Raw genomic sequence first — 13,699 nt, 5'->3', positions numbered from 1 at the left:
TAGGTGAGAATTGTCATTTGAAGAATAAACATTAGGATTCTAGTCTTAGGTTGATTAATCACTTCGGGAGCAAAATCTGACACTTACAAACTAAAAGCGAAGCTCACAAAAGCAGCTTATACACCCTAGATAGTCGATTTTGTGACTTTCTAAAAATGAAATCAAATTAAATTAAAAAATATATATATATACCGTAAGTATGAATGTTCATCCTTTTAAACATATAAGACCTTGTTTAAATATACATTTATTATGAGTTCGACCGAAGATCTTGATTTTTACAATATAATATCAATTTGAATAATTCGATCGTATATTTTTGAGAAATTTTCCAAACACAGGTATGTATATTGATTATTGAGAGAATCAGATCATCACCTTCTCAACTGCGTATTCCATACGTCTTGTGCGTAATTTGTCGGCTAAACTTTCAGATAATCTGTTGTTTGTTTATACATTTTTGTTTGATTCTTCGTGATTAAGCTAAAGCTAATCTTCTGTTGGAGCCCACCATCTCCCTCTTCTTAACAAAGCAGAAACCCTACTACCACACATCCCCATTTCCATTCCCCCTTTACACAAAAGTTGTGCACGTAATGGCACTACACCAACCCAAAAATACATTTAAAATATTTTATAAACCAAAAATAAAAAGAAACCCTAGTTCTTTGTTCAACACAAACTTTTCTTGGACAAATTACTCTCACTCCTCCCAAACTTTTGCATAGGGTGGACCCCATGTGTCACTTTTCCTTCGACCATAAAAACTCAGCCCCTCCTCTTCGTTCCTTCCCTTTTCTCTTCCTTCCCTCCCTCCCCTTCACTCAAATGATGATGAGTTCTTCAGCCATGTTCTTCAACCATGAACCGGCCCACATGGGCCACTTTGAGTGCCCGGTTCAAGAAACCGAGCTCACAACAGCCGAGATTCAAGAGCTACTGTCTTTGCTTCAAGCAGGGAACTCGGCCTCCCCAAGCTCAGAGGGGTCGAACCGGGAGGTCTATACAGTTGACGAGAGAAAGCGTAGGCGGACCATGTCAAATCGCGAGTCAGCCCGGCGGTCCAGGTGGAGAAAGAAGAAGCATTTAGAGGACATGACGAACGAGGTGGAACGGTTGAAAATAGAGAACCTGGAGATGAAGAACCGGTTGGGGGTGGTTGCTCAAAAGTGTCACGTAACATGGAGAGAAAATGACCGCTTGACATCCGAGTCCTTAGCTCTATGTGCGAGACTTTCGGATTTATACCGGATTTTGATTGCCATGGAGATGCAGTACTCACAATAATTATTAAAGTAACAAAATGATGATCAATAAGCTCTAATGAAGATTAATTAGAGCAAGGTTAAAGAGTGGTATGGTTTTGTGGGGTACATTAGGCTGCATGCATGGATCAGCGTGTCACTGAAAATGATAGTTAAATAATCGTTTAGGTTTTGCTTTTACTTTTGGGTTCCCGTTGTCGATCGGGGAAAACTTTCCCTTCAGTAGCTTTGTACGTATTGAGGACTAGCACGTAACCATGCATGTCTACATGTGAAAGAGATGCATGAAATGAGTGCATGTAAGTTTTTTTCTGTCAATATTTATAGCCATTTTAGCTTCATCACCATGCATGCTCGATCACGCTTGTCGCTTCGTGAACTTGAGGCTCTTGTTTTCGCCTTTTTTATTTTTTTTATTTTTTTAAGGATTGGTAGCAGGTAGCTCTGCATGTTTGTTTCAAGTTGTTGGTCTAAGTAAAGATTCGCTTTTTGGACTTGCATGTTGAAGACCTCTTTTTTTCTTTCTTTATTTTCGTAATTTAATTCATCTAATGTTCTCTGTTACTTTAAATTTGATGCTAGCAAGCTAGCTAAGATATAGTTTGGTTATTCATCTCCATGTCATACGAGAAGGCATGCTGAGAGTATAAATTTCATATCAAAGCAATAAGGAACTTCAACTTTTGAGTAAATTTTAGCAATGATCCCTTAACTTTAACTCAATTGGAGTAATGATCCCTCAACTAAAAATTCATTACCATTGATCCCTCAATTCATCAAAATGTGCAGCTATGTTCCCTCAACTAAAAATCCATTACCATTGGTCCCTTAACTTTAATCCAACTGGAGAAATGATCTCTCAACTTTAACCCAAATGAATCAATGGCCCCTTAACTTTAACCCACTTGTAGCAATGGTCCTTCCAACATAACTCATTTTGACAAAATTCTGACGAAGTTGACGAAAAAGACCATAGCTACACGTTTTGATGAGTTGAGGGACCCAATTGTAGCAATGGTTCTTCCAACATAACTTATTTTGACAAAATTCTAGCGAAGTTGACGAAAAGGAGTATAACTACACATTTTGATAAGTTGAGGGACCAATGGTAATGAATTTTTAGTTGAGGGACCATTACTACAATGTACTCTCAACTTTTTATTATGTATCATAACATGTTGGTTCACGCATGAAGCCCAATGATCATACGTGCTTCATGTTACTAAATTCTTGTTGTCCACCTGTTTGAAACGCCAACTTTTTTTCACAAATCTGCTGGAAATGCGATTAACAATTATTCTTGGTACATCTTGTCGTGATTCGTGAACAACCCTAAAAAAACCACCACCTAAAGAGAATTGGACCCATAACAATGATGATTAACTACGTACTGTAGCTGTCTTCCAATCTAATGAGCAATTTGTCTATGGATTAAATTGTTACTGCTCCAAGTGGTGTTATTAATATACGTACCCATCTACGTCTTTTAACTAAAAACTGTACGAGAAAAATTAAAGAAAAAATTGGTATCTAGATTATGCAACATAGGACACATGGACTTACCAAATGGAATGCCACAAATAAAGAGGAAAAAAGAAGAAGCGAAGCACTAACTCATGAATAACATTTGTATGTTCATTATCAAGCTACGTTCAACAATATATGGGTCTCTTCTGCCATTAGAATAGGGAAGAATATTATAATTCTAATCCATCAATCTCACAGGTACGTATACCGCAAAATAACCCTAACATATGAGGGATACACTTGTAATTAAGAGACTATTTGGTTCCTTATCAACTGTTATACTTAGGAGTGCAAAGTTAGATAGAAAATACCGATTTCGAGCCAAATATTTGTAACTTTGATACATCAAAATCAAATTTTAAAAGTTTGGAAAAAAGAACTTGGATTCGATGTGGTATGTATCTTGAATTCCGTAATATATATATATATATATATAATTATACATTGTATTATACTAGAATATACTTTATAATTCCGACCCATCATAACCAACTATCATGCACACATATGTAAGGTCCAAACCCTAATACATTAAATTATGTTATTAGTACTATGTTTGGGTTCAATATTTTTCTTTTAGGGTGATTAAGAATGAATAATTAAATTCTGATCTTATTCTTTACAGCTAAGCTAGGTCGAGCCTTTTAGATGTAATCGTAGGTTTGGACTAGAACCAATCACCACATCTAATCTAATTAGGATCCAGACTTCTCCAAATAATTATAAGAGAGTTACTAGACCTACCCCATAATCCTATTTCCCCACCCTACCTTATATTACCACCCCTCGAAAAAGTTAAAAAAAAATTAAAACACTCTTTCTCCACCCACCTATATTCCTAAAATGTCCTTTACATATTCTACTATTTTGAAAAAATTGAAAGAAATAAACTAAAAAAAGCACTCAACCCAACTACCAACCAACCACTTACAACACAACGCAACTCGATGGCAACCTCTCGATCTTCATTTTTTCAAACAAGTCCAAAGCCTCATTCTCAAAGAAAGTGCGGAAATTATCGCATTCCAAGTACACATTTTTTTAACTACCATTTGCTGGAACACATATCCAGCGCTATCCAAACAACCAGTCTTCCTGTAAAGATCCACCAGTGCAGTCCCCAAAAACGCATTCAATTCAATCTCATTCCAAATAACATGCCTATGGTTTTGCTTTCTCCAATAAATAGATCCCAACCCATCCAAATTAGCACAAGAAGAAAGCACACTAACATAAGAAGCTTCATTGGGCTTTCACAAAACAACCCAGATGGGGAAAACATTTAGAAAGAAAAAAAAAACAGATGGGGAAAAATGAAAAAAGGAGGATAATATTGTGAGGGAAGGGAATGAAAAGGAGCTGAGAGAGCGAAGTAAGAACAGTAAAAATCAAGGATTGCACTTTGAACAACTTCTTGGCCTTATTCGTCATTTTGTTAAGAGATAAACTTGTAAATAAATTTTTATTAAGATATGGGTGGAAAAATAAGACACATAGATGAGAATATCAGCATCTAATTATAATTACGATATTCTCTTGGTATATATATATTGTGTATGGTATATATCATGTATATATGTGCGCTACATATTTTAGGCTCGCCAACTTTAGAGAGATGTCCATTCGAAGGAAAAGCAGTGCAACGCTGTACGTTATTTGGAAAAATCGGAGGAGGAATAGTATGGAAGATTCTCAAATCTCACATTTTGCTTTGCTTTAGTTAGCGCATGATGACTTACTACTTTAACTTTTTCCCATTACTTGTTGGCAAAGCGGCAACTACGTACCTCAGCTGCCTAATTGATGCGATCGACATGCTGATGTTTCTGTGGTTACTTTTGTTTTGCAAACAAGAGGCTCTGGCTTTTCTAGGCCGCCAGTGGATATCCGTTAAACGTTAGCCGACATTCGTTAAACGTTACCTAGTTAGTAATTTAAGATAGTGTTATTTAGTTGTCTAGATTTGTTCCAAAGTAAATTTTATAATTTGAATTGTTCATTTTTTAGATTTCATACATAAATTACAAATGCAAAAATTCATTGAAAATAGAATCATTTAGCCCTTTGATTATCATTGTGAGCATTTCATTATTCATCAACAATATTGTGTTTGTCTATTTATCAAGTTAGAGTTAGATAACTAAACACAGGTTTTGAATTGAGTGAACTTTGCATTGTTGGTCTTCAAATGTTAATTGGTTCAAATTATGATAAATATTGTGAAGTGAACCTGTACAAGTGGTAATCACCGCATTGAGTTATTAGCTGATTATTATCGCATGCATGAGCACGATCATGTGCAATTCACATATTCCATAAAAAACATAAATATCATTCAGACAAAGAAAATACATTAATAGTTCTAACCTAATATGGAATTCCGAAGCCATTCGAAATGGGAAATGTAGTCAAGAGAGTTACGTAGCTACCATGGAAATAGCCATATATATATATATATTTATGGTTGATGGATAAAGAAAAGGTGCATGGACAAAATATTTGTCTACCTTATAAGGCAAGCAATTAATCTTCAAGTGGATGGGGCTCTTTCAATCCAGATGCAGGCAGTGGGTTTTGAAATTTTGGATTTGTAGTCCCCATCTGATCACCAAAGCACGTATCATTCCGGGGATAAAAAAGCAAAATAAAGAAAAGGAAAAAGAAACGCCCTAGCTAGGTCGACCGATTTGATTATTCAACTACAGAAAAGCAAAGGAGGTAATTAACACTCTCTAATGCACGTTTGGTTGACCATTAATCACGACTTGGATACGTTAGTCCTTCAAACTCCGGAAAATGGTGGAAGAGCACAGTAGAATCCTTCAAACTCTGGGAAATGGTGGAAGAGCACTGTATCTACTGTCTCTGTTGTGTCTCTTCCTGGATACTTTTTCTTGACACTGTTCTTAGTTGTTAACAACTTAATTAACACATGCATAAGTGGCTGGTAGTAATTAAAACAAAAGTACTGAGAAAAGTTGGTGAAAGTAAATTTCTTTTTGACTTGTTATGCAAAGTACGCGTCGTGCATGCATATATTTTTAGATTTGTAGGTCATGGTTTGGATAATCATGTAAATCTCACACCTGAAAAAGGAAACTCGATTATATCCCATATACGTTCAATCTCTTTTTCCTTCTTCCTTCTTTCTTCCTTCTTCTCTTTTGCAGTCAGTCTTACAATTTCTTATGGCAAAGAAATGTTTATGACGGTGGGCACAAAAAAAGGACACATTTATTTAGACTTATCCGAGGTTACCACACTTTAGATAGATTAATTAGAGTAATGCTAAGTAAATCAACTTTTTAAATTAAATTTGCTAGTCATATGATACGTCACTAATAGAAAATAAGCACGTCAATCAATACTTAAATAACAATCTAATCATCAACAACTACGACATATGATTTACAAAATTTGATTTAAAAAATTAGTCTCCGCAACATTACTTGATTAATTAAGAGTGAAATGATCATGCAAATAATGGTTGATAATATTTCTTTTTGGAGTTGAGATTTTGAGTTTAGTACTTCTTCGCCTAATATCGCTTGTACGATAAGTAAGGAAAAAAAAGCTACTAATTTGAGCCATCTTAACTTTCATTTCCATCTTTTCTTTCAGTCATAAAATCTTTCCTTTCAGTCATAAAAAGATAAAGTAGATATAATCTTTCATTTCAATCTTCCTTCCATGAGTATAATATAATTTTAGTTGTCCTATAAAAAAAAAAATTGTGTTGAATATACCAATATTCAAGCTTGCTCTTATCAATCGGAACATAAAATTGACTTATTTTAAAATTTGAACATAAAATTGATTTGGACACGTGTCCATCCTGAATTGATTGTAAGCAGGACCGGCTACTACATTCTTCAACAGCTAAGTTCTTTCCGCTAAACCCAATGCAAGCTCGAGTTATTTCGAGCTGATTTAAATACTAGGGTATAGAATGGAGTAGCCACTAACAAAAAGAGGGAGACCCACAAAAGGCCAACCTTTGGGCTTCAATTATTTTTATGGACTAGGGCTTCAAACTAGAGAGAGCAAAGTGGTATAGGCTCTTCGGATCTCGCTGGAAAAACAATTATTATTATTTCGGGACGTTTTCCAACCGTTGAAATCTGTACAAAAAAAATATGAATAAAGGGTATTTTCGTAAACTGAACGAAATTCAAATCCTGCTCCCCTCCAAAAAGCATTTGGCCGCCTCCGGAAGTTGAACTCCATCAGTCCCTCAAACTCTCGGAGAGAAACAACATCGACGGCACCAATGGAGAAGATCTGCATAGCGGTTCCAGTGAGGCCTCCGGTACCTCACAATTCCTCCAACGGAACTCTCTGGAAGGTTGACGACAACCGCATTTCGCTCCACGAGCCCCACGGCAAGCCGATCTCCGGTATCTCTTACGCTTTCGGTAAGCAAGCACATGAGACTTAGCATTTTGATTCTGATTTCGTTTGGTTTGGTTTCGGTGAGATTTGATTGCGAGAAATGCACTTTTATTGTTTGCAGATCATGTGTTCGATGAAGGTTGTACGAATTCTAGGGTTTATGAGCTACTCACCAAGGACATTATTCATGCCGCAGTCGAAGGATTCAATGGTATGTGAAAAAATTGAATCTTTATTTGCTCCGTTTCGATGGTGTTTTGCGTTTAATTTGATGTTTGTATTGACGTTTGTAGGAACTACGTTTGCTTAATGGGCGGACTAGCAGTGGGAAGACTTTCACCATATTTGGTTCCGAAACAGATCCAGGTATCATTCATCAAGCCGTTAGAGATCTTTTTGACAGAATACAGATGGTAATGACCTATATGTGCTTTCTTAATTTGAAATTTGTTGCTCACTGTATTGAATTTGATGGTTACTGTGTTGAATTGGTTGCTATTTATGTTTCTAGATGTCGCACCGGGAGTTTCTGATTCGAGTATCCTACATGGAATTGTACAATGAGGAAATTAACGACCTTTTTGCAGTAGAGAATCAGAAATTCCAGATTCATGAGAGTTTGGAGGTTGGCTACTGACCATTTTGACAAATTTAGTTAGCTTCTTTTAGGAGAACTGAATTAACTGATTTTTTCGTGTTCAGCGTGGCGTATTTGTTGCTGGCCTCAGGGAGGAAATTGTCAGTAATGCTGAACAGGTGTTGAAGCTCATTGAATCTGGAGAAGATTTGCACTTTGAAACCAAAACTTGAAGAACACGGTTTTCTGTTCTTGTGTGCTCCTTCAGTTGAATGTTTGTCATTAACCTGTCTCTGGCAAAATGTTTCCTACAGTTAATAGGCACTTTGGAGAAACGAACATGAATTCTCGGAGTAGTAGATCTCACACAATATTCAGAACCAATTCAAGACATCAGTTCATAAATGAAAACAACGAATTACATGCCACTCCTATAAAAAATTACACTGGCTCGAATTTTGAGATGATTCAGATACCTTTTTGTGCAAGGAATCTCTTTCTTCTTTCAAAAGCCGAAACTCAGCTCAAATAAATGGAATTTAATTTGGTAGAATTGGTTTTGTTGCACTTATATTTAGAATAGGAATGTGATTATGTAAATCCAAGCAGATATAGGAATGTATCTTATATTCCTATTAGGAGTTGATTACCTATTAAATATTATAATCCTAAAAGGAAATCTTTTTGTCTATCCTACTACTATAAATAAAGGCACAATTGGTGAATCAACACTTCTCACAATTAAATCACTCTCTCTACTCTCTAATTGCGCCCAGCCCTCCCTCTCTCTAATCCCCTATATTAGTTCAATCAAATAAGCCTACAACAGTTTTGGAATTTTGTTTGTATAATTATTTAAATTGTTTTCAACTGGTGTCGCAGCGGTTTCCTTCCATCAAAAAGGCTAAATTTACTATAGTACATATACCCAATCGTAGAACCACTTGACTCCCACTATCAATATTTTTTTAGCTTAGAGAGATCGATGGTTTCAAAATTTTAGGATTTCTTCTTTGTTTTGCAAACAATGTCGATCATCAACACACTCGTTCGCATTTTAGTTTTCTTCCTCGCTTCGTCATTGTTTATTGGCATCGGACAAGGCCAAAAAATATTAGACGTAACCAAATACGGTGCTGTGGGAGATGGACGGGCAGATGACTCCCAAGCTTTTTTTAAAGCGTGGAAAGATTTATGTCAAGGAAATAATGACGCTACGGATGACATACCGATACTTATTGTGCCGGAGGGGAAAACGTACTTATTGCAACGTATAAAATTTGAAGGTCCATGCAATTCGAAGAGCGTTCACGTTCAGGTTCTAGGGAATTTGTTGGCTCCTATGCGTGGTGCATGGAAAGAATGCAATTCGGGGGATTGGCTAAGTTTTTCAAACATTGAAAATCTAATGCTCGACGGCTCAGGAAAAATCGACGGCCAAGGGGCTGCGTGGTGGAGGACCAGCCAGTATGATGCGAGATCACGCAAACTCTTGGCAAATAACGACTGCAAACCAAATAAGGCATTGCAGTTCCACAACTGTCAAAACCTTAAACTCAGCGGACTGACTTTTCTGAACAGCCCGCAAGCGCATATTGGTATAAATAGTTGTGACAATGCAGATGTCTCAGATTTGAACATACATGCGCCGGAAGACAGTCCAAACACTGATGGTATTGACATCTCTTCGTCAACCCATGTCACCATTCGCAACTCGTTTATCGGAACAGGGGATGATTGTATCGCCATTGGCGACGGGTGTTCCTTTCTCTACATCACCAACATTGCGTGCGGACCAGGCCATGGAATTAGGTATGTCTCCATTCTCTTCTTTTCCATTAATTGTTAAATAAATGTCGTCAAATGCTAATCTTCATTAGTATTCAGATTCTCATAGATTAATTCTCTTTTGCAAACAGCGTTGGAAGCTTAGGAGAAGATGGAGCTAGTAATAAAGTGGACAACATATACGTGAAAGATTGTAGTTTTACTGGAACTACAAACGGAGCGAGAATAAAAACGTGGCAGGGCGGCTCCGGGTATGCGAGGAACATCACGTTTGAGAGGATCAAACTTGACAGAACCAAATACCCTATCATTATTGACCAGTACTATTGCAATGGGGAACACAATTGCAAAAGTCAGTCGTCGGCCGTGGTGGTGGCGGATGTGACGTACAGCGATTTTGAAGGCACTTCTGCGACGGATGAGGCGATTAAACTCAACTGCGACAAAGTTTCGGGTGGCTGTCATAATATTTTGATGGATAGAATTAATATAGTGTCAGCGGTCAGGGATATGAAGATTTTTTCGTCTTGTAACAATGCCGACGGAACTTATGTCGGCACTACGGTGCCCGACGTGGCTTGTCTAAAGAGTTCAACAACGGAGCCTGCGACCCCAACAACACCATCTTCACCAAAAACTACCGCTCCGCCGGTACAAATCCTACCATTGCCATCGCCACCACCTATACCGGTAATGCCGCTGCCGTCGCCGTCACCTGTACCGGTAATGCCACTGCCGTCGCCGTCACCTGTACCGGTAATACCAATCATTCCTCCGCCAGCGCGACCAACGGTATCAGTCATACCACCGCCATCGCTGCCATCAATCACCCCACCACCAGAAGATATCATGCCACCGCCAGTGCCAATCACACCACCACCGCAACCAATCACGCCACCACAGTCAACTGCACCACCTGTGCCACAGGGACTAGACATCACAGGAGGGGCAGGGGAGGCTGGCGAGTTAGATCCTTCGTACTTCCCAAGTGGAGCTCCTGGCAGTGCTAATCTACCTATAAGCTACCACCTATTTTGTCCACTGATGGTGGTCCTTGCTGCAACAACTATAATTTTTAATTAACTTCGTAACAAATATTTTTTAACTCGAGTAACACGAAAAACGTTTTACTTGTAAATGTAGAACGAATCATAAATTTTGTATATGTATTGAGTTTTATTTGTAAATGTATTAAATACGAACTAATACTATATATATTTGGTCGTAGTTCCTTGCCACATAACTGCAGTTCTTAAGTACGACGAACCACATAAAACTATTAATCACAAAAATGAATCTTGTAAAACAAAACTGATTCTGAACGCTCATTCTTTGGAAGTTCTGCAAGTAAGAATTGTTAGAATCAGCTCGACATGTTAAGCAATTGATCTTAATATTTTCCTTTGTTGTATAAAGATGAGGCCGAATTGCTGGAGATATTCTTGAGTATGGGCTTTCATACTACGTCACTCATTTGTCCAAAACACAAACAAGAGAGCCTCATGCATTCAAGTCTCACACACGTCCATTTTCGTGGAGCTACGGCAATGCGCGACTCTTGTGTAGCCTTAGATGAATGAATAATGTGACATGGAAGGCCCAACTCAGAATAAATGTACAAATACATGTCGGAGAATCGAAGGATAGAGAGTACATCAGAAGCCATATCACCACAAGTACTTGAATCCCAAACCCAGAGGTGCTTTGCAAATACATCTTTCTTTTGAAATGAGAATATACACACAACAAAATATGCACACAAAAGCACGAAAAGCAGCTAAAATTTTGACACAAAAAATTAGCGACTAGCTAGGCAAAACAAAAGAGAGGATGGGACAAGCAAATGATTTTGTTAAGTGCAACTTTGTAATTGTAAACTACATATCTCTTAGGTTGTTATAATAGGTTGAAAAGTTTGAGTTTTATGGTTAAGTTTAATAATAATATGATTCTCACAGTTGTTAAACTCACACTAGTATCAAAACAGTGTTATAACAAACAACTCGTTTCGTATATACAAGGGATTTCGCAAAATCCATTGTAGAAAGATTAGGAGAACGTCGCATTTGGTTAAATGAGATGGTATATTGGCCGACAATCAGAAAAATACCAGAGAGATTATCTACTTAAACTATATTTTGTAAATCATACATGGTTGTTAATGATTGAATTATTACTTAAGTATTGATTAACGTCTTTATTTTCTATTGATAACATATCATATGATTTGCAAATGTGATCTAAAAAGTTGGCTTGTCTAACATTATTCTTTCCTAGATATTACTTTTCTTTGTTAATCTCCAAAATTTCTATGTCGATGATACCTCAATTTTTTTCAGGATACCATTTGTAATACATTTTTTTTTTTCTCAAACTTCATCGTCATTGTTGATACTTTCCGTCGCGATCCCCAAATTTCCACGTTGATGATGTAAAACACTTGCGTGATCTGTAGGGAATCAGTTTTTCCATTTTTCTTGATGGAACATAAACTAATCGAAGAAAGTTGGAATTGGCCACGTAAACAAGACAAGGATAGAAACTATAAGATGTCACAGACTCACATGACGCGTGCTTAAATTATGCTCACACATATGCATGTCAAGACAATATATCAAATATGCTATATCTTGTGATGCACGCAATTACAATACATAACAAAAGCAATGTTATAAAATATTCTCTTATTGCTTACGTGACATCTTGATCTTATGTTGCCAAAATTTCGATCCTTAACCGTGATTGGACACAATAGCAGAGTCAGGAATTATTTGGTGGGTGAGTTAAACTAAAATTATTACTACGAAATTAAATGCTTAAATTTTATTTTTGTTACCTACATAAAGTTGTATACTAATAAACCTAAAAGTAATATTTTGAAGTAAAGAAATTATGACTCTGCATAACTCAAGTTTCAACTAGATTTAACAAAGAAAACATTTAAAGTTGCAATTTGCAATAAAAAGAAAACATATATCATCAATCTTATTCAACTTAACAAATAAAAAGATGAAAAAGTACCTATTCAAGTTGTGCCCTTTGATCCTTAATAGAATTGAAATCCTTTGTTATTTCATCTTAATCAACATTTTTGTCAATTTTTTTTTAATGTAGACAATCATTGAATATGCTAGAAACTCACTCTCTATCTTGTTGCGAAGTCTTGTTTTAATAAGATTCATTGCTAAAAAAGCTCGTTCGGTACTTGTAATAGAAATGGGAAAAGTCAATACAAGTCGAATTGACCTATCAATCAATAATACCTTTAGGACCTCTTCATTAGATGCAGAAGATGTATCACTCCCTAATTTATCATCATTGTCTCTTTTTCTAAAAAATAATTTAATAAGTCTTAACCTCTTCATTGGACAATTGGTTGGACCTAACAAATTGAACAACAATAACACAATTGTATATGATAAATTATATCTAACAAATCTATCAGGAAAATAATATTATAATTAAAAAGTGAAATTTCGAGTACGAATTCTAAAAATTCAAACAATAAACAAATAAACAAGATCAAGAATTAAGAATAAAATGGTAAAAACCTTCACAATTGACCAGAAAATCAGTAAACTTTCACGCGTACTTCAGAGGCTATTGTGCGTGTACTTATTGGGTGGGTTATAACAATTAAAAATAAAAAAATAGCCCAAACAACTAGTATTTGTAAGCTTAAAGAAGTAAAATTCTCCCTATGCTAGAGCGCACCTTAACCTTGTTAATGGCTTTGCCGTTGATTGAACATATAGTTATAATATGTTTACTTATTCGAAGATGTGAAAGTAAAAATCACAAAAGTCAATTTTCATTTGAATTAAACATATCATTATTTGAATTTGGATTAACAAAATAACAATATGATGTCGTCATGATATGTTCAAAATCATTAGTTTGAACCATTGAAAAGATAACTTTTTGCTTTAATATATGATTCAGATAGTTTGTCAAACTCGTACACAAACTAAAATATATCCATTTGGTCAAATTGTTTGTTGAAGTCCCGAGTTTGATTGCCCCCACCATTGCTCGTGTAAAAGCAAAAAGTCATTTTAGAAGAACAAAAACTAAGGTAAATTTCCCACTTACCCTAGCAACTGACCACCTTCCTCAACCACCACCGCCTCCGCGAAGTGAACCAAACCCA

General features: G+C 36.3%; 3 protein-coding genes across 4 annotated transcripts; all 3 read left to right on the top strand.

Annotated features, from left to right (window-relative positions):
• Nucleotides 1-388: 388 nt before the first annotated feature.
• LOC103951393 (basic leucine zipper 4-like) lies at nucleotides 389-1,726 on the top strand. Its single transcript, XM_009362755.3, has one exon. The coding sequence runs from the start codon at nucleotides 739-741 to the stop codon at nucleotides 1,285-1,287; it is 549 nt and encodes a 182-aa protein (XP_009361030.3). The 5' UTR covers nucleotides 389-738; the 3' UTR covers nucleotides 1,288-1,726.
• Nucleotides 1,727-6,947: 5,221 nt separating this feature from the next.
• Nucleotides 6,948-8,426, top strand: LOC125478906 (kinesin-like protein KIN-7N). Of its 2 annotated transcripts, XM_048587725.1 has the most exons (5): nucleotides 6,948-7,207; nucleotides 7,306-7,395; nucleotides 7,478-7,597; nucleotides 7,696-7,809; nucleotides 7,887-8,426. In XM_048587725.1, exons 2-5 carry the CDS (start codon nucleotides 7,309-7,311, stop codon nucleotides 7,992-7,994), a joined length of 429 nt encoding a protein of 142 aa, XP_048443682.1. In that variant the 5' UTR covers nucleotides 6,948-7,207; nucleotides 7,306-7,308; the 3' UTR covers nucleotides 7,995-8,426. The 2 variants fall into 2 exon arrangements, 1 of the variants encoding a protein (XP_048443682.1); XR_007259682.1 differs by lacking the exon at nucleotides 7,696-7,809.
• A 362-nt stretch (nucleotides 8,427-8,788) lies between these two features.
• LOC103955255 (probable polygalacturonase At3g15720) lies at nucleotides 8,789-10,632 on the top strand. Its single transcript, XM_009367136.2, has 2 exons — nucleotides 8,789-9,573; nucleotides 9,681-10,632. The coding sequence occupies exons 1-2, from the start codon at nucleotides 8,789-8,791 to the stop codon at nucleotides 10,630-10,632; spliced, it is 1,737 nt and encodes a 578-aa protein (XP_009365411.2).
• The last annotated feature ends 3,067 nt before the right edge of the window (nucleotides 10,633-13,699 follow it).

Source organism: the organism of the source record quoted next, unplaced genomic scaffold (assembly GCF_019419815.1).
Source record: "Pyrus x bretschneideri cultivar Hongxiangsu unplaced genomic scaffold, Pyrus_bretschneideri_v1 Contig1, whole genome shotgun sequence".
In the NCBI taxonomy this organism is placed as follows: Eukaryota; Viridiplantae; Streptophyta; class Magnoliopsida; order Rosales; family Rosaceae; genus Pyrus; species Pyrus x bretschneideri.
The sequence above is the reverse complement of the archived record's forward strand: the minus strand, read 5'-3'. Positions and strand labels throughout refer to the sequence as shown.

What these genes read in the sequence shown, in the direction of transcription:
- LOC103951393 (XM_009362755.3), top strand. Translation starts at nt 739, where the DNA reads ATGTGTCACTTTTCCTTCGACCATAAAAACTCAGCCCCTCCTCTTCGT.
- LOC125478906 (XM_048587725.1), top strand. Translation starts at nt 7,309, where the DNA reads ATGTGTTCGATGAAGGTTGTACGAATTCTAGGGTTTATGAGCTACTCA. An exon ending in CGCAGTCGAAGGATTCAATG is followed by an intron (nt 7,396 to 7,477) that starts GTATGTGAAAAA and finishes TGACGTTTGTAG; the next exon opens with GAACTACGTTTGCTTAATGG. An exon ending in TTTTTGACAGAATACAGATG is followed by an intron (nt 7,598 to 7,695) that starts GTAATGACCTAT and finishes TTATGTTTCTAG; the next exon opens with ATGTCGCACCGGGAGTTTCT.
- LOC103955255 (XM_009367136.2), top strand. Translation starts at nt 8,789, where the DNA reads ATGTCGATCATCAACACACTCGTTCGCATTTTAGTTTTCTTCCTCGCT. An exon ending in GGACCAGGCCATGGAATTAG is followed by an intron (nt 9,574 to 9,680) that starts GTATGTCTCCAT and finishes TTTTGCAAACAG; the next exon opens with CGTTGGAAGCTTAGGAGAAG.